Source organism: Leopardus geoffroyi, chromosome A1 (assembly GCF_018350155.1).
Source record: "Leopardus geoffroyi isolate Oge1 chromosome A1, O.geoffroyi_Oge1_pat1.0, whole genome shotgun sequence".
NCBI classification, from domain to species: Eukaryota; Metazoa; Chordata; class Mammalia; order Carnivora; family Felidae; genus Leopardus; species Leopardus geoffroyi.
Window position 1 is genome coordinate 53,346,081 of NC_059326.1, and position 18,513 is coordinate 53,364,593.

At 33.7% G+C, this 18,513-nt stretch overlaps 1 protein-coding gene across 26 annotated transcripts in view; it reads right to left on the reverse strand.

Annotated features, from left to right (window-relative positions):
• The window catches only part of RBM26 (RNA binding motif protein 26), an 83,946-nt gene that overhangs the window by 16,891 nt on the left and 48,542 nt on the right, over window positions 1–18,513 (reverse strand). For 17 of the 26 annotated variants that reach the window (XM_045480310.1, XM_045480296.1, XM_045480282.1 and 14 more), the window contains 7 exons: window positions 18,218–18,349; window positions 16,920–16,991; window positions 9,168–9,293; window positions 8,720–8,794; window positions 6,918–7,085; window positions 5,279–5,383; window positions 1,944–2,144 (listed from right to left, as the gene is read on the reverse strand). In XM_045480310.1, coding sequence (XP_045336266.1) covers window positions 1,944–2,144; window positions 5,279–5,383; window positions 6,918–7,085; window positions 8,720–8,794; window positions 9,168–9,293; window positions 16,920–16,991; window positions 18,218–18,349 — 879 coding nt within the window. The remainder of the gene's footprint in view (window positions 1–1,943; window positions 2,145–5,278; window positions 5,384–6,917; window positions 7,086–8,719; window positions 8,795–9,167; window positions 9,294–16,919; window positions 16,992–18,217; window positions 18,350–18,513) is intronic. The other 9 variants (XM_045480231.1, XM_045480274.1, XM_045480223.1 and 6 more) reach the window with 3 other exon arrangements.

The window sequence follows — 18,513 nt, forward strand, 5'->3', positions numbered from 1 at the left end:
ATAATTTTCCCAAAGTAATTTAGTTAAATACCAGGAGAGTCCAGGTCTTTTGATTTAAGTTTAACATTCAAACTGACCCTGCTTTCACTCTTAACACATACTCCTGTACACCACACTCTTATAAAGAGTTAAACAGGTTAAACAATGCTTGCTTCTGGTTTGCTGGATTTTATTTTTTCCATATGTAGAAAGATTTTTCTACAAACAACCTTTATCATATAAATAGATTTTTGTAGATTTTTCTACAAACAACCTTTTATCATATAAATTTCTAGTCCTTTATATATCGTCACTAATACCTTTCTTCTTTTTTACCCCAAAATAAAATTATAATTATAATCTCATTAAATACACACACACACACTCTGTATCGAAAATTTCTATAAAGATAATGGACTCTAGAATCTGTTCTGTCAGGTACTAGCTGTGTGAACTTGAACAAGTTACATAATCTCTTCATGCTTCATCTTCATCTCTAAAGTGGGCATAATAAAGGCACCTACCTCACAGAGTTGTTGAAATAATTCATAATATATTGAATTATATAAGGCACTCAGAATAATATCTGACACGAAATAAATGCTCTATGATTTTTATTACTACTACTACCACTACTACTACCACCACCACCACCACCGGGCCCAGTGGGTAAATTAAAGAAAGCATTTCGTTAATCACAATTTGTAACAGTCAACAGTCCTATGAAAATGTAGGTTCTTTTCTGTTACTTGCCACAGGTTCAAATTCCAGGTTGAGACAGAGAACTACGCTTTAAACCTGCATTCTTAAAGACTGATCATTTTTAAACGTGCATTACCACTACTAAATTTGGACTTTCCAGACTCCTCTTCCTTAAATATTAATTTTAGTAATTTCATAAACATATACCACTTTTTTCAGTAACTCTCTATGTCCCAACAAAGTATAATTTCACCTTTGTAACTTCTGTTAACAGCTTAGAATGTGACTGTCAAACATATAAATCTGAATTTCCAAAAAGATTTAATCTTTTCTGTAAGCTTACTGATCCTTCAAGATCTAAGTTCCAGTTTTACTGCCTTACGAAATTTTCTACTATCCTTTTTCGATCATATGCCTGTGTAAAAGATACTTCTCTAAGTTACTATTTACAGTTTTTAATAAATGTAACTTGATTATGCCATAAATTATGTTTATAATTTACTTTAACTCATCTGTGTTAAAATAATATATATAAAATCCTTGGAAGGTAAAGAACTGGTTATTTCCTACATATCTCCAGAGCAATTACTATAGGCCTGAGGGCATGACTGATGCTTAGTAACTAACCTTTGGGATACCACTAATCACAACGTTTAAGTTGAAACGGCCTTTAAACAAATATAATTTCCACTCTGCACATGAGCCAAATGGATCCCAGGAAGTCCAAGTTAAATAATGGCTTAGCCAGGACTAGAATCTCATTCTCCTTTCTCATAAGTCAATCAGTCTGTATTAGACTGTATACCCTGGCACTGACTAAGGCAACTTCAAGATCATATATCAAAATTTCATCTTGCATCATTTCTAAGGTCAGCTAGATCAAGAATACAGTATTAACAAATAAAATTCCATCGTAATTTAAAAAAATCTGGATGGCTTACATATGTTAAATTTTCCCTTAAAAGTATCAAATGACACTAAACTACTTAACTTTTCCCTCTGCAACAGCAAAGTTTAAATCATTCATTTTACAGTATCTGAAGGCCTACTAGGTGTTAAGAATGGTAATGTTTCTTCCAGATAATAAACAAACAAAAATATGTCTGCTTTTTAAATAATTAACAAAAGATAATTATAGATTAATCAAACCCTTTGGTCAGATTAATGGGATTAAATTACTCATCATTTTCATAATTTCTCCTTTAATCATTATCCCCAACAATGACTATCAGTACTTGTTTTGTTGGACAGTAAGAAAGTACCGCAAAATGAGGAAGAAGATCTTCTCTATCACTCTCTGTAAATGCAGAAATTTCCAATGCCCTGGGACGATGATCCACCACAGCATGACCAGGCACACCTCGACCTCGACCTCGACCCCTGCCTCGGCCGTGAGCTGCACCTCGACCTCTTGAGTGAATTCCTCTACCCCGACCCGATGAAAGAATTCCTCGTTTTGCAGCCTTGAAGAGATTATAGACACACAAGTTAAATGCCACAATTTCTAACACAAGCCACACGTTATATATACTCTATCAAACTTTTATACAATCTGATATCATATTCAAATACTGGCTTAGAAAAGAGTATCATAATTTAAGTTAAGGCTTTAGTTTTTAAAGTGAGCGTAAACTTAGGTAGCTAATGCATTTAGAAAACAAACAAAGTAATATTTAAGTCATGTTTAAAATTGTTAAATGTGCCTTTTTCTACTAAGTTCGTTATTTTCCAAGATCTCAGATTGTATCATTAGATGACCAGCAATTCTTGATTTCCAAATAATACACGGTATGAAAATGTTACTTCACCAGTTTAATACATAGATACATAATTAATATACAATAAATTAATTTTTCCACTTAGGACCTTTGAATACAGTGTGTCTATTTATTTGCCTGGTGGCTTCAGTAGGTATAATTATCTCAAATTATCACTTTGGTCACTTACACTAACATCATCATACAACCAATGTAGCATGTTTAACTTCTATTCCGCCACAGTGCTCCACATGAAAAGCACACCGTTCCTTCATTCCACAAATATTTACAGAGCACTTCCTATGCTCGAGTCCTTACCTTCCTGAAACTCAAATCCTAGAGGGGTAAAGAGACATTTGGCAACCAAGTTATTTAATTATATTAATGAGAAGTAATTAAAAAAGTAAGGAAATGCTTTACTTAAAGACTTGAACAGAACATTCAAGATCTGCAATAAATATGCTACAATATCCATGAGGATATTTTTTCCTTGTTTTATTCTCCACCTGATCCCTAGCACTTACAATGGCAGCTGGCAGACTGTAGATATTTAGTATGTGTTGAATGACTCAAAGAAGAAACAAAGAACAAGCAAGGTAAGGGTGAGGGGTAGGGGCTACAACATGAACAAAGGAATCAAGGCTAAAATAAACACCGTACTCAAAAATACAGGAAATCCAGTGTAGCTGGACCACATGGGACGAAGAAATGAGGCTACAGAGATAAGCAGAACCAGATCATGAAAAATTTTAAGGATCACTAAATTAAAGATTTTTATTTTTGTCCTAAGAGCCATGAAAACCAGTTAAAACATTTTAAGTAGAGAAGTAGAGTGATACAATAAATCAGTATTTAAAATGTTATTTTTGCTAGTTTTAAGAACATAGTAGAAGAAAGATGAGAATAAGCTGGGAAAGCAGTTGGTAGGCTACTAACGTAGCCCCAACAACTGAGGATGGAAGCTATGTCTACACTGGTGGCAATACAAGTAAGAGAGAAGAAAACATATTTATGACATACTGGAAGTAACACGTATAACACTTGGTAACTACTTAGATATGGATAATAAAGGAAAGGGAGGAATCAATGAAGATTCCCAGATTTCTGGTTTGTGTAACTGTGTAGATGGAATTTAGGGGCAAGATAAGCTCAATTCTGAACAAGTGGAGTCTGAGGATGTGAGATATCCAAGTGGAAATGTCAAGCAGGCACCAATGACAGATCTTTTCAAGTATTAATATTTGTTTCTTCATCTCAAGACAATTCATCTTAATTAACATTAGCTAAAGTAATAACCTAAAATCCAAATAATAAACTTCACAGGTCAAGGATTAACGTTCATAATGGGAGTAGCATATACAAAAGTATGCTCTGAGGAATACTCTCTCAAAATGTTGCCTGAAAAAGGGGGTCCATGGACAAATAAATTTGAGCAATATGGAATACTGATTATGTATATTTAGGGATTAACAAATTAAAAACCTCTAAGAAATCCTATGGCAAAAAGAATGTTTAACCTTTTCCAAATTTACCTGGCCTTAGAAGTTTTTGCACTAAGATCTGTTAACAAAGAATGGAACTGGCATGTTAAATGACACACTCTGGGACATACTGCATTATAATATCTGCATATGCTAATAGTAACTACAAACTATAAAGTTTAGCGATCATAAAAGAAAAGCAGAAAATGCCATTCAGTGTTTAGCTAGATCATGATAGAGAACCAAAGCATAGACTAATAAAGAATACTGGTAGAACTATTATTTACTAAAATTTTATGCGCCAAAACTTTTTATGTGGTAGCTTAAGTCCCATCAACACAAGCAAGTATCCTCCATAATAAAGAAAACACAATTTCTATATTAACATAAAAGAAACACATCTTTTTCAAAACCTGTTATCTTGTCTAAGACGTACAGGCAGCCCTACCAACTTTCCAGAGAACGTAAGATGTACACAGGGTTAGAGGCCATCCTATGATTTCCTATGACAAACAAGACAGAGCCTTAATACAAGCAAAGTGGCTGCTAAATGTGAACTCTGTTAACGTTAATACCTGGACGCCAGTGCTAAATTCAGATTTGTCCTAGGTCAGAAAAAAAAATCACCAGGGTGCTAACAAATTTGGGAAAAAACCCCATAATTCTCAGATGAAGCAAAATAACCTGAACCGTAAAAAAATGCTAACTGTGGCATCAAACGATGATAAATATAGGCAAGTACCAATTACATTGATGACATTAATGTCTCTGTACTTCAAAATGTAAACATTTTTACATTTAATTTTAAACATCTTTTTGCTAAATGTTACAAAATGCTAATTTGTAATAATTTCATAATGTCACTAGATTTTTCTTACAAAAAATAATCATATAGCTAAGCTAGAGAAGAAAGTAGTTTATTTTCCTTTATAAACATCCACAGCACCATCTATAGGCAAAACTTAAGTAAGCATGTTTTCAATACAGTTCTCCAGTAAAAGTCTGGGCCTTATAGCAATTTAATATAATATGCCTATATATGTACAGAAGATCTCTTGTAAGAATACCTGAAAAGGCTTTAATAGATTTTGGTCTCAGGGAGGACAGCTAGAAAAGGAACCAAACTTACTAGAAGTAGAGGGACTTGGGTGTAGAGGTAGAACTGCTGCCACCCCTCATTAAATGAACGATTTTATCTACCAGGTCTGAAACATTTGCTAACTTCTTCTCTCTTTCCTGTATTTGTCAGAGACTACCAACAATTACTGATTAGGATGAGGGGATACATTTTCAAATTGACCACCATGCCTACTACATCTGTTCATCTTTAGCATACTGGGTAGTTGTGGTGAAACGTACTTCCAGCTGTAATTCTGTATACTTTCTCCTAAGTTCAGTGACTTCTTCCCCAGCTTGCATCTTCTTATATAAATCCAGTTCCGTATCAAGCAATTCTTTCTGCATCTAGAAAATGGTAATTAATAATTTAAATGACAATAATTCATATCCTACATTTATAAAATGTTTTTTAATAAAAAATGTTTTTTAATATATATATTACTTATATATATAATAGTTTCTGTATTTATATATATATATATATATTTTTTTTTTTTTTTTTTTACAAAGAACTTTTATACATTCCCATTTAATCCATACATTCCTTCTCTATCTCCATCCAGTCCTACAGCCCTAGTCCAAGCCATCAATCATGTCTGGTCTACACTCCTACAATAGCTTCCTAATTTGTTCCTACTTCCGCTGATTTCCCTATAATTCATTTTCCGTACAGAAGCCAAAGTGAGGTTTCTATGGACTCATATGAACTAATTTTCAGGAAATAACTGGGAAAAGAAAAACAAAAAAACCCAAAGTGTTAATGAGCGCTATACAGTATGCTTTTATGTAGGAAAGAATACATACACGCCAAGAGGGAGGGAAGAATGGGAACAGAGTAGCAGGAATCAAAGGGAAACGGTCTTCTATATATACCTTTTTATATAGTTTAACTTTTCAATCATGTTTATGTTTTATTTATTCAAAATAATATTAAATCAGCAAGAATGAAGGGAAGGGGTTCAAAACAGACTATCAATAGAAATACACCTAACTTTACCAAATTGATAACATAACTGCAGAAAGAAAAAAAAAAAAAGTAATCCTAGGCCACAGTTCTGACTCTATATCCTTAGTCGAATATACAGTGAACTTTTAAAGAATACAAATAAATTTTGAATCTTTTACTCAGTCGTTGGAAGTGGGCTTCTTGTTAGCAATTCTGGAACTATTTGGAATGTATTAAATGACTGTGCAAATGAGTACTGTACTGGTGTTAGTGGGAAGCAAGTTGTCATTATGGGAACAGAACACGAAGATAAAATATGGAATAAGGAGGAAAAAAACCCTGGGGTGTTGGATTAGAATCAGAAATATCAATATGAACTCATGATTCTACACATGTATGTACATATACACAACACCAAGCATAAATACTATAGAACTCTGAAGTTTTTAAAAAATCGCTTATCAGGTGAAATTATCTTCCTTCCTTATTTATATCTAATGGATTGATCTATCTAAATTTCCCTCCTTTTAATGAATTCTATATAATGCTGTCAAAATGTTACTTTTGTTTATTAACCTTTTAGACTATGAACTTACAAAGTTCAAACTCTTCAGTCAAGTATTCATCAAGCATTCAAGTACCTGTATCACTTTGTCCTCAAGATATCTTTTTAATTATTATTATTATTATTATTATTATTATCCATAAATATTCTAATTATGGGCTTTTCGAACTGAAATCTAAAAAGTTTAAAAGATGAATAGAGTTTTGTTTGTATACATTTACTACTAATTAATGGAGGGAAAAATGTTAGCATGTAATAGTCAGATTTTAAGCAAAGGTTATTACCTAAAAGGAAAACAATGTTAAACAATGCAGCACTGTAATGTTTTCAGTAAGTAGTAACATGAATAACAACATAAATTAAAATACCTGAGTCTTGGTTTTTATACTCTTTGGAAGACAACGTCCAGGAGAAGCAGCTTTGACCTCATCTTTCAACTTGGTAATATTTTTTGTCAAAACTTCTAAAGTTTTCATTATTTCTGCTTTATCTTCAGACTTCATTGCTTTGTTTTTCTCTAGTTTTGAAATTAACATCTGCCAAATTTTTAAAAAGAGAAAAACTAAGATACACAAAGTAAACATAGCAAAATAAATATAAAAATAAGTAACTACTAGTTTTAGTTTACATATTCATGGCAAGGCTTACAACCACTAAGACAGCAGAACAGATTTGGTGATGCTATCTCAACTCAAGCCTTCATCTTGGCACATTTTGTGAAGAATTACATTGCCACTGGTCTCTCAGAATGTAAGTTCAAAGAATACAACCTTAAGAAATTCAACTGAAAAGCTGTCAATTTGAAGCAATACTTCAAAAAGTAATGTATTTGTGGGTATTATGGTCTCTAAGTATTCCCACTCCAAATGTAGTCTACAACCCAGAGAGACGCACAGAAGTTTTATGGTTCCCTTCACATAATGAGATCTTAAAACAATTAATTACTTTCTTTGTCACAGGGAATAGGAACTGGCTAACGTATGAATGGTATCGCCAACGTGGACAGGAAACAAAAGATAAACAAGGTAATATGGGGTGAAAGATACCACATATTATAGGTTTTATGAGTCAAGGTAGCTTCAGGTTTTGGTGTCAAGTACTGTGATTTCTTTATCAAGTACTGTATACCCAAATTTAAATTAGAAAAGATACATTTTAAGCCAATATGTAAAAAGTTTCTGTGTTTTTAATATTTTGAGATGCCATAACCTTTATTACGAGACATAATCAGGAACTGGCACTAATTAAATGTCGTAACCTGGAGCAACAATGTACAAAAGAAATACTGTAAGCCACATAAGTAATTTTACATTTTCTAGCAGCCACATTAAAAAGATAAAAAAACATAAAACAAAAAACACCCAACCAGTAAAGTTAATTAATACTGTATTAAACTCAGTATATCTAAAATGTTATAAGCTTCAACAAAAATTATTGAGACATTTTACTTTTCTTCTTCGTATTATGTCTTTGAAATCTGGTATGTATTTTTTTTTTTTTTTTTTTTAATGTGTATTTATTTTTGAGACAGAGAGAGACAGAGCATGAACAGGGGAGGGGCAGAGAGAGAGGGAGACACAGAATTTGAAACAGGCTCCAGGCTCTGAGCTGTCAGCACAGAGCCCGACGCAGGGCTCAAACCCACGAACCGTGAGATCATGACCTGAGCCGAAGTCAGACACTCAACCGACTGGGCCACCCAGGCGCCCCTATATTTTATATACTTACAGCACATATCAGTTTGAACTTGGAACATTTCAAGTTCTCAAAAGTTGGTTGTAGCTATTACCTACCCCACTGGACAACACAAAAGTAGAGGATCCCAAGAAAATTAAAGAAAGGTACGTATCTCAACACTGAGAAAAAGTTTCCAATTCACTATCTGTTGACAAACTACTGTGCAGCAGCGTATCTGGATAAACATTCCTTATTTCTACTTCGCCGGCCACCACAGTTCCTTTAAACCAATATAATCCCCAGTTCACCATTTAATGTATGCTCTTCATCCCCAATACACATTAATCAACTGACATACACATTATCATTTATATACATTTCAGTGTTACCCTTATCAATTTAAAGTTTCTTAAAAGTAACTATATAGTGTGAGATTAAATTTACTCAAAATTATAACATCTATATTTTGCCAAATCTAGCTTAAATATTTTACCTTCTGTGTTTCAATGTGCTTTTCTAAAATTTCTTGTTTCCTTTTCCTTACATCCTGCTGAAGTTTCAGTGCCTCCTAGAGAAAGATATCAAAATATCACTAGTATACTTACTGTTTATTGTTCTGATAAACAGATATTCCAGAGGAGACAAATGGTTGTGGATGCAGAAGCTTGGCAATAACAATTAAATGCAAAGTTTTGGTATGCAAAAGTTAACTATGTATGTAAGTTTCTAAGACCAATCAAGAGAACCTTTTGTCCCCCTTCCCAAATTAATATTTACTGCTATACAATGAAAAATAAAAGTTCAGTGGCAGCCAACATACACTTTTCTTTTAGCTCTATTTTGTGATAAGCCTTAAAACACACACACACACACACACACACACACACACACACACAGAAAAGCTTTCCTACATGCAAATTTTGTACACTAACTGTATTTACCTGTTTTTTTTTCTGTGCTTCATTATTATCAACTGCAGAGGTGGAAACAAGTAAGGTTTTCTGTGCAGCCTTCAAAGCAGCTGGATTATATACTGTTTTAGTTAGGCCAGTAGATGTAGACAACACCTACCAATACAAATTCAGTTTCTTAAATAATGTACCAAGCATTCATGATTACCTATCTTGTTTTCTATAAAACTCAATTTTAAAACACTTTTGCCAAAATTCAGTACATTGAAATAAATGTATTATATACATATAATAACTAAAGCACATTTAGTGATTTGAAAGGAAGGGTATGAATGAGGCTTAAACTATAAAATAAAAAAATTAACAGAATATACCTATAGAAAAAAAAGAACATACAAAAACTTCAAATCAAGAAAAAAACACTGATGTGATATAGTCACAAAGCCCTAATCATTTATTTCTTCTACCCAGATCCTTCCATGAAATTTTATTCCTACAGTTACTCAAATATTTAATAAAAATCATCTGATGATATATTAATTTATGTGTCTCTCTCCCTGTCTACAAAACCATGTTCTTCTCCTCTTTGTGCTTTTTCTAGTACCTAAACCTTATTACCAATAATTATGAGACCCTGGTTAACTTTAGGCACTTTTTGGGGGCCTCAGCTTGCTCATCTCTAAAATGAGAATGTTTAAGTTGATGGCATCTAACGTCCTTACAAATTCAAAAATTCATTCCATGAGGATAGGGATGTTTGGCTTGGTTTATCACTCTATCTTCAGTACCTAAAACAGTGCCAGGGCACGTAGTCAATACTCAATGAACACTTTTGCGCCAAATTAAACTGAAATGATGATAGATCAGGATGGACAATCTTTTCTACACAAGGGTCAACTCAAGAAAATAAACTGTACAGGCTACCTTTTTTATCCTTCAAAAGCAAAAAGTTGTAGGTTCAATGGAGTGGCTAGTTACTGGTTCTTAGGAGTTTAGAGATCCCTTAAGGGAAATCCATGAATGTTATAAAAACTAAACATGGAACCATATGTGTGAACAGTGTAACTTTCCAGAGGAAAAGAAGTTTCCCAAGAGTTAAGGGAGTTCATGACCTAAAAGAGGTTAAAGGAACTACACAAACAAGATTATCAATGAGAAAAAGAGCCCACCATTTTAGCTAGTAAAATGTAAACATCCAGGTCTATTAGAGAAGTAACAAGCAGACACTATTTTCTAATCATCTATCATACAGTTAGATTAGGGAACATCACAAAGAATAGGCAATTCATCACTGTTCTAAGTACTCAAGAATGTTTTAGCCTCCATGTGAAACAGAAATCTAGAGTTTCACATGTTGGGGTGCCTGGGTGGCTCAGTGACCAACTCCTGATTTTGGCTCAGGTCATGATCTCACAGTTATGAGTTTGAGCCCTGCATCGGACTCTGCAGGCAGTGTGGAGCCTGCTTGGGGTTCTCTCTCTCCCCCTTTCTCTCTCTGCCCCCATACCTTGTTCTCTCCGCCCCCCCCCCAAAATAAATAAACTTAAAAAAAAAAAAAGCTTAGAAAATTATTATACTGGTTGCATGCAAGGCAGATGATGTTTAAAAATAAAAGTTCTTTATAATACTTGACATATATCAAATCTGGTAATTTTCTTATATAATGAAAAGTAATACACTGACATCACTAACAAATAATGAAATTGTTGCATTCAGTAAAATATGGAGTAAATCTAGAGTTACTTTGCAGTCTGACTTCAGTCACTGTTCTCTGTAACACTAGAGGCAAATTTCTTCCATGCTACCTTACCATACTACACAATGTTAAACTGCAGGACTGTACAAGGATTAGACAGTAACTTCATAAAGAGAGAAACACAACATTATATGCTAAAGACAGAGTCTGAGTGTCTCCTAAACTTTTCTTCACAAGGGTTCCAAGACAAGTTGAAAAGTTGTGACCAAAAAGATTTCTATACTCAAATAAGTTGGAAGTAACGAATATCATAACCCCATCTTCTAGTTTCAAAATGTCTATTACCATAAAAGTTGTGAGAGAGCCTGAAGTAAAGAAACCCATGTAATGCAATCTGTTTAATTCAGCATTCCTTAATTTCAGTATACTCCTTTTTCAAAGTATACTTATTAACTAATATCAGGCTAAGTAAGAAGTGGTGATTCAAAGTAAATAAAAGTATATGACAAGCCTCCTTTAAAAGTATCCCACTTCCTTGTTTTATCTAGAAACTTCCTTCTGTACAAACAGAACATCAGCTAACATATTTCATTGAGCTCAAGACATCACTATGAAACACATGATGATAATAAACCGCTATTAAAGACAAAAAGGGTGCCAATTATAACCATGAGCACCAATACCGTAAGATATTCAAGTGTTAAAAAGTGAAAAAGCAAAATGTCTTAGAAACAATGAACTATATGAATCCAAATACTGCTCAGTATTTGAATCTATTTGATTCCAGAGTTTAGAAAGTAAGAGTATGAATAGCAAGGGACATCTGTATTTTCAAAAGAACAGAGTTGTGATAAAAGAGAAGAAAATCTGTTAAAAATGAAACCAGTGGAATGAAGTAACAAATCCAACAGAAAAGAAGATGCTGCAATTCCGAAGAACAAAGTCAAAGCACAGGCTGTGGCCTTTCAAACAACCACACTGTCTCTATTTTCCAAATGAGTTTCTTCATGTGCTATATTTTTATATATTGACCTTACTGCATTCACCTGTGAATTCCAAAGATTTGTAAATTCTTTTGGATTTTTCACATATACTATCATGTCATCTGTGAGTAAATATAATTTTGTTTCTTCTTTTGCCACCTTTATACTGTTTATTTCATTTTCTTGCCTTACTGAACTGGTTAGGCCCCACCCTACTGAATAAAGTGGAGAATGGATATCCTTTCTCGTTCCTGATCTCAAGAGGAAAAGGATCCAATAATTCACCATTCAGTATGTTAGTAGATAAAATTAAGGAAGTTTCCTTTTATTCCTACTTTGCACATTGTTTATTATGACTAATAAATTTTATCATATGCTTTTTCTACTGAAATAATCATAAGAGGTTCTTCCCACCCTTCTCCCCCTTAGGTGAATTAAACCAATTTTCAAATGTTAATTCAAACTTGCATTTCTGGAATAAATCCTACCTGGCCAGGATGTATTATCTTTTTTCATATCACTAAACATTTGGTAATATTTAGCTTAGGATTTTTATGTCTACATTCATGAGCTATCGGCTTGTAATTTTCCTTCCTTGTAATATACTTGTCAGGGTTGGTGTCAAAGGTCTGTTGAATTCAAAAGGTGAGCTGAAAAGTATATGCTTCGTTATTAAAATGTACATCACTCATACCTCTTACTTCAAGACAAAAAACAATTCCCTAATAAGAAAGAAGTTGAAATCCATTAATACCTCTTTATCTTATTTCCAATGTAAAATATTACCAGCCATAACTACCATTAGTACTTGTAAAGAAAGAGAAAAACAGATTTTTCTCATGGACAAGAGTGGAAGGGAAAAAAAAAGTGTTTTGTAAAAATTACTAAAAATAGAAGACTTATATATTAAAGTCATCAGAGTGTTATTTTTTTAATAACTAATGTCCAAGTTGGAATCAAATATAAAAGGAACAGTTACTATGGTTCACTGTGACAATCAAACTAAGCTAGCTCTAACAGGTTTCTACAGCAGAAATGCCTTGTTTAAATGTAATAAAAAGAGAATATGTGAGGAGTTATGTGTATATAGCTTATTAATACAATTATTGTATGGTCAACTTTTATTATAAGTAAATTATTTTAACAAATCTAAACATTAATATGATATTCTCATAAAGCAGCAAACTGATGTGTTTTTTTCTATAGCAAAAACCAACCTTAATTGGGAATTCTAACGAGAATAGCATTTTACTTTAAAGTCACATTTATAAGGGGCGCCTGGATGGCTCAGTTGGTTGAGCATCCGACTTCGGCTCAGGTCATGATCTCATGATTTGTGGGTTCAAGCCCCGGGTCAGGTCTGTACTGACAGCTCGGAGCCTGTGGCCTGCTTCAGATTCTGTGTCTCCCTCTCTCTTTGCCCCTCCCCTGAACACACTCTGTCTCCCTCTCTCAAAAATAAACATCAAAAAAATATTTAAAAAATAAAGTTACATTTATAAAATATTTTCAGGGATTAACAAGTTTTTTCCCCCAAGAATATAAGCAGCTTAAGAGACAAAGGGATTAAAGAGCTTACAAAAAACATTTTAATGTCAAAGAAAAAAATGTGTAGTCAGTAATCAATTGCTGCTCCAACAGCTTGATTTCCAAAAAATCCAGCATAGCAAATAATTTTATAGAAATCATATTTCTCCATAAGAAAAACAATCATAATAATTCTAACTAAATAATCTAGGTAATAATCCTGAGAGAGGTTAATGCATTAAAAAAAAAAAAATCAGGGGCACCTGGGTGGCTCAGCCGGTTAAGTGTCCGACTTCAGCTCAGGTCATGGTCCCACGGTTCATGGGTTCAAGCCCCTCTTCGGGCTCTGTGCTGACAGCTCAGAGCCTGGAGCCTACTTCTGATTCTGTGTCTCTCTCTGCCATTCCCCTGCTCACTCTCTGTCTCTCAAAGGTGAATAAATGTTAAAAATAAAAAAAAAAAAAAATCAAGAGTAGGAAATGATCATACATTCCCTTAACCTTTATATTTACAACAGCAAAATTATACAACAAATGCAAATTAAAAAAATCAAAGGGTCACTTAGATGACTGCATTTTATAGCTCATGAAACAGAGGGTAGGACTTGTGCAGGATCATATAGACTGTCAGCTGCTAACTAAACAGCTGAAGTCTCCAAAAGACATGCAATGTTCCTTCAGAATACCACACAATTTCCCTTTCAAAGGTTCCATAGTACATATGTTAACATGTCATAACACAGAGACCAAGATATATTTTCAGATTGCAACAACAACAACAAAAAGTACTGCTAAGGAACAACAACATCTTGTATCACAAAAGTCTGATACACCTAAAACTGGTCTGACATACAAACATTAAATATTCAAGTGATTAATCACTTGCTTCTTAGTCTTTAGAAGAGCGTTGGGAGATAATCTGGACAGTCTAAGAAGTCTTTTTTCTAGACTAACCAGGATGGTATACACACAAGTGCCACCTTATTCTTGATAAATTGCTCTATCTCTTGACAGGTACTCAAACATCATTTCACTGATCACTCTTTCCAAATAATACCTATGTAACAGCTACTGCAATACCTTAAGATTTAACAGTTATCAATTAGGTTTTAAGTTTCCTCTCTTAACCCTCTCACAAAAATGGAATTCTAGAATAAAGAATCACTCAAGGGTTTACTCAGTGTTGTTCATAGAAAGGGGAAAATCTGTGTATATGTGTACTTCTTTGGTTTAATAACGACAGAAATACTGTATAAATACTAGCTTTGAGTACTACCCAGCCTTCAATTAAGAAGAATAAAAAAAGAATTTAAACAATATTTGATGACGGGAAACATTCTTCTAACCTTCCTAAGACTTCTCTGAAATACTAACCTCTAAGGATTCTTCAGAGAAAACCCCTATAGACTTGGGGAACAGGAACAACCAAGAATAAGCAAAAACAAAACGCTATTCTATAAACAGGTTCCCTGAAGATGACTGAAAGTTACACATTTGTACATTATGGCTTTCCTCAAAAGAGTCTTTACAGTATTTCCTAAGTAATTCTTTTTCACAAACAGCCCACTACCATTAGTGATTTTTCACAAATTTAGTTTTTGGTATCTATATTAGTAAATGTATACTATTGATTCCAAGTTTATATCCCTTTTATCCTAAAGCTATACAAAACACATTTAAAAAAAACAAAAGCAGATGCAAACATACCAGAAAGATTCTGTAAAACCTATAATAAGTACACATCAACTTCAGAGTTGAAATCTTAACATAAACAGATGTTAAGCATAAGGTTTTTAGGCCTCTCCAGAACTGCTCAGTACTACACAAAGTATAACAGACTTTATTTTCTTTATTCCTTAGTTACTTATTATCAAGGAAAATAAACCTAATCAAAGTAAATATTTAGATACAGCTAAATTCAGTACAATAGATTAATACATGGACAAATTCACAGAAATAAGGAGGCATGATATGGAAAAAAATTGAAGATTTCATGGAATAAAGAGATTTTCAATCTTTAAAAGAATGATTTGAATCCACTTAAGAGGAAAATGCAATCCAGGAAAATCACCACCAAAAAAGGGAAAAAAAGGCAGGCAAGACTGAGAAACAATGAGCAGAAAAGGGAACATTAAGGTAGAAAGGAAGGACTAGAGCAGAGGTAACTAGCGCCAGAATAACTGAGGTCTGATGAACTATAAATCAAGCAGTTATTTAGCCGGGGAAATGAAAGTTTCTGCAAGAGTTAACACTGAAGTGAGTCTCCGAGCAGGATGGTGGTAGTAGAAAGTACAGGAGGAACATGCAGCTAGGACACCACAGCTAAAGGCTGGAAACTGAGGGTGGCAGAAAAAGAGAAGTGGGTGACAAACACAAGTGAATGACTCTTGGGCTTTTGAGACAGTACAACTTAGAAAATGCTGATGTAACTTCCCCAGGTTGGGGTACCAGAAATTCATTTATGTGGGAAATCAGGCACATCATGCCTGAAGTATTGCTGAGGTGCCCAAGATGAAAATCGGATATACAGAATTAGATTCAGATTCAAATTTCTACAATTGCCTTAGTTTAACATGGTAAATAAGGAAAAGAATACACTGAAGAACCAGTGGAGAAAGAAAGTAGCCACATCTCATGGGATGCTGGTCTATGGACACATGAAGTCAACTTCCTACATAATCTTAATAATGGAAAGAGCCACGCATGTGAAATAGGAGACCCACATTCCAGTCCTGCCTCAAAATTCCTAATGTATCTATCTGAGCCTTACCTTCCTTTTAAGGTGAGGACATACAAATGAGAAAGACTACCTAATTCTATTCTATAATTCCACATACCTCAAATAAACTAAAGAACAAAAGCATTCACTCATACCTAAATAGAAAAAAAAAACAAAAAAACAAAAAAACAATAACAACACATCTACACCGAACTGTAAGGTACATAAATAGTCTTAATTTAATCAGTGTTTATATCCTCATTTAAAAAAAGAAATGACAAACTGTCAGGCTATGCACAATAGCTGTTAGTAATAAATAAATAACTTGCATTTACATCATCCTGTCCAGTTAAATATTTTTAAATCAATCATTTTATTTAATCCTCACAAACCCCATGAGCAAGACAAATATTACAATCATCATTTTACCAATGAGGAAGAAGAATCAGAAAGGTTAGGAGCACTGCCCAATCTCATGCTGTTAGTATGTGAAGAGCCAGAAACTCAAACTCAGGTAAAATTCCTACTTTGTGGCCTTTTCTATTAGGCTACCAGAGTTTTCAAATCAAAATGCACAATATCTCTAAAGAATATATAGTAAATAAAAAGAAAAAACAAAAAGAAGGAAGCACATGGACACATACTGAAAGGCAGATATTAAAATGCTAATGCAAAAAGTAAACAAAGGTGGGCAAATAGTTTTCTTTTTCAGCAAATGAAAAGCAAAAGGGTAGGAGTAAGAGGTACAGATACTATTAAGAAGCAAGAGTTTGGAACTATGAAAAAAATTAAAAACTTAAGATGCCACCTGAAAACATTTATGAAGCCAAGACAAACACATCATGCTATTCTTCTTACCTTTTCAGTTGCTGAAACAGATGGCTTTGATACAAAACCCAACCTGTCCTTCACAGATAATTTAGTTACATTCTAAAAAAATTAAAATGGACATATTCAGTGTTTCCCCAAACATAAAGGTCTGTTGGGATTTCGAACATTCTGATTCTACTAATTTATACTGACTCTTTTAAGTATTTTGATGTTAATGACAAAAACTTGGGCCATTTTCAAAGTGACAGAAAGAAAATGTGTATGGAAAAACAAACAGTATGCAGTATTACTCAATCATAAAAAATGATGCAGTAAGGTACTTACTAAAAGCCCCCTCCATCAATACAGAATCATAAATTCTTAGAATCCTATGTTGACAAACAGTAGGAAGTTTGAACATTGTAAATATTAGATGTGAGTAATTAGTATGAGTAATTAAAATATATGACTGCTTCTCGAGCTTAAAAGTAAATGCCATTCTTTCCTAAAGTATGTTTGGTTTGTAGCCAAATATACTGGATCTGGTGATGATTTGAGATCACAGGACTGGGCTTTTTTTTTTTTTTTTTTTTTTTTTTTAGTAACTCAGAATTTATCAATTTCCATTCTGCATGTTTTCATAGAATCTCAATACCTCATGCTTCAGGAATTATGTAGGAACACTATTTTAAGGAAGTGGCATCCTATCAACATCCTACCTCTAAACAGCAAATGCTTAAACATCTAGAAACAAAAGAAAGCTAAGTTTCAGACGCTTAGGGTGTAGAAACAAGAAATTGCCACTCAAGTGTGGAAGGGAGGGGAAGGGAACGACATGTGGAGAAGAAAATCTGAAAGTCAGGAATAAGTGATGCAAAGTTCAGAGACTGCTGCATATATAACTGGAAACAGGATAGTACCAAAGCGTGCTTAAACTTGATGGTTTATCCCTTCCCTTCCCAGAAGCTTTTGGTTGAGTTTGGTGTACAATTTTCTCTGGAATAAAATTCTAGTTAAGTAAAAGATGACAGGAAAAATAAGATTTAGTACACTGAACTTCATTTTTCAGGCAGTTTTGCTTGAAAAGTACCTCCTCCACAAAGTGAAAGAAAAATAAGTATTAATGAGAGAGAGGAATTTAAAATTCGAATACTATAGGAAAAAGTAGAATATGAAAATGTTATGGTAATGGTAAAAAGAAAATTTACAGGTGGAGTTCAAATATGTACAGACTATGATATTTCTGTATGAAATACATACAATTAACTATAATTCAAATCACAAGGGAAACTAATTTACTGAGAACCTGCTATGTGACAGACACAATGTTAAGACTTTTCATTTACCTGAGGAAGGTCTGAACTGGCACTTTGGGCTTCTGCCGGTTCAATAGTACTTGAAGGTACTGGACCCAACCGCTCTTTGACTGACTGCTTCACAACAGGCAAAATGGGCTGCTGGACTAAGGGCTGCATGACCTCAGAACAAGAAAAAAACGTTAACCAAGAGGATTAGTTCATGAACTTGGAAAGTAACTTTTGCTACTTTGTTATTAAATTGCCCACACAGATACAGTTTTAAAAGCACAGCTTACAATCAAAACCTGTCTTCCAAATTCCTTCACACATACCCATAAACGCTT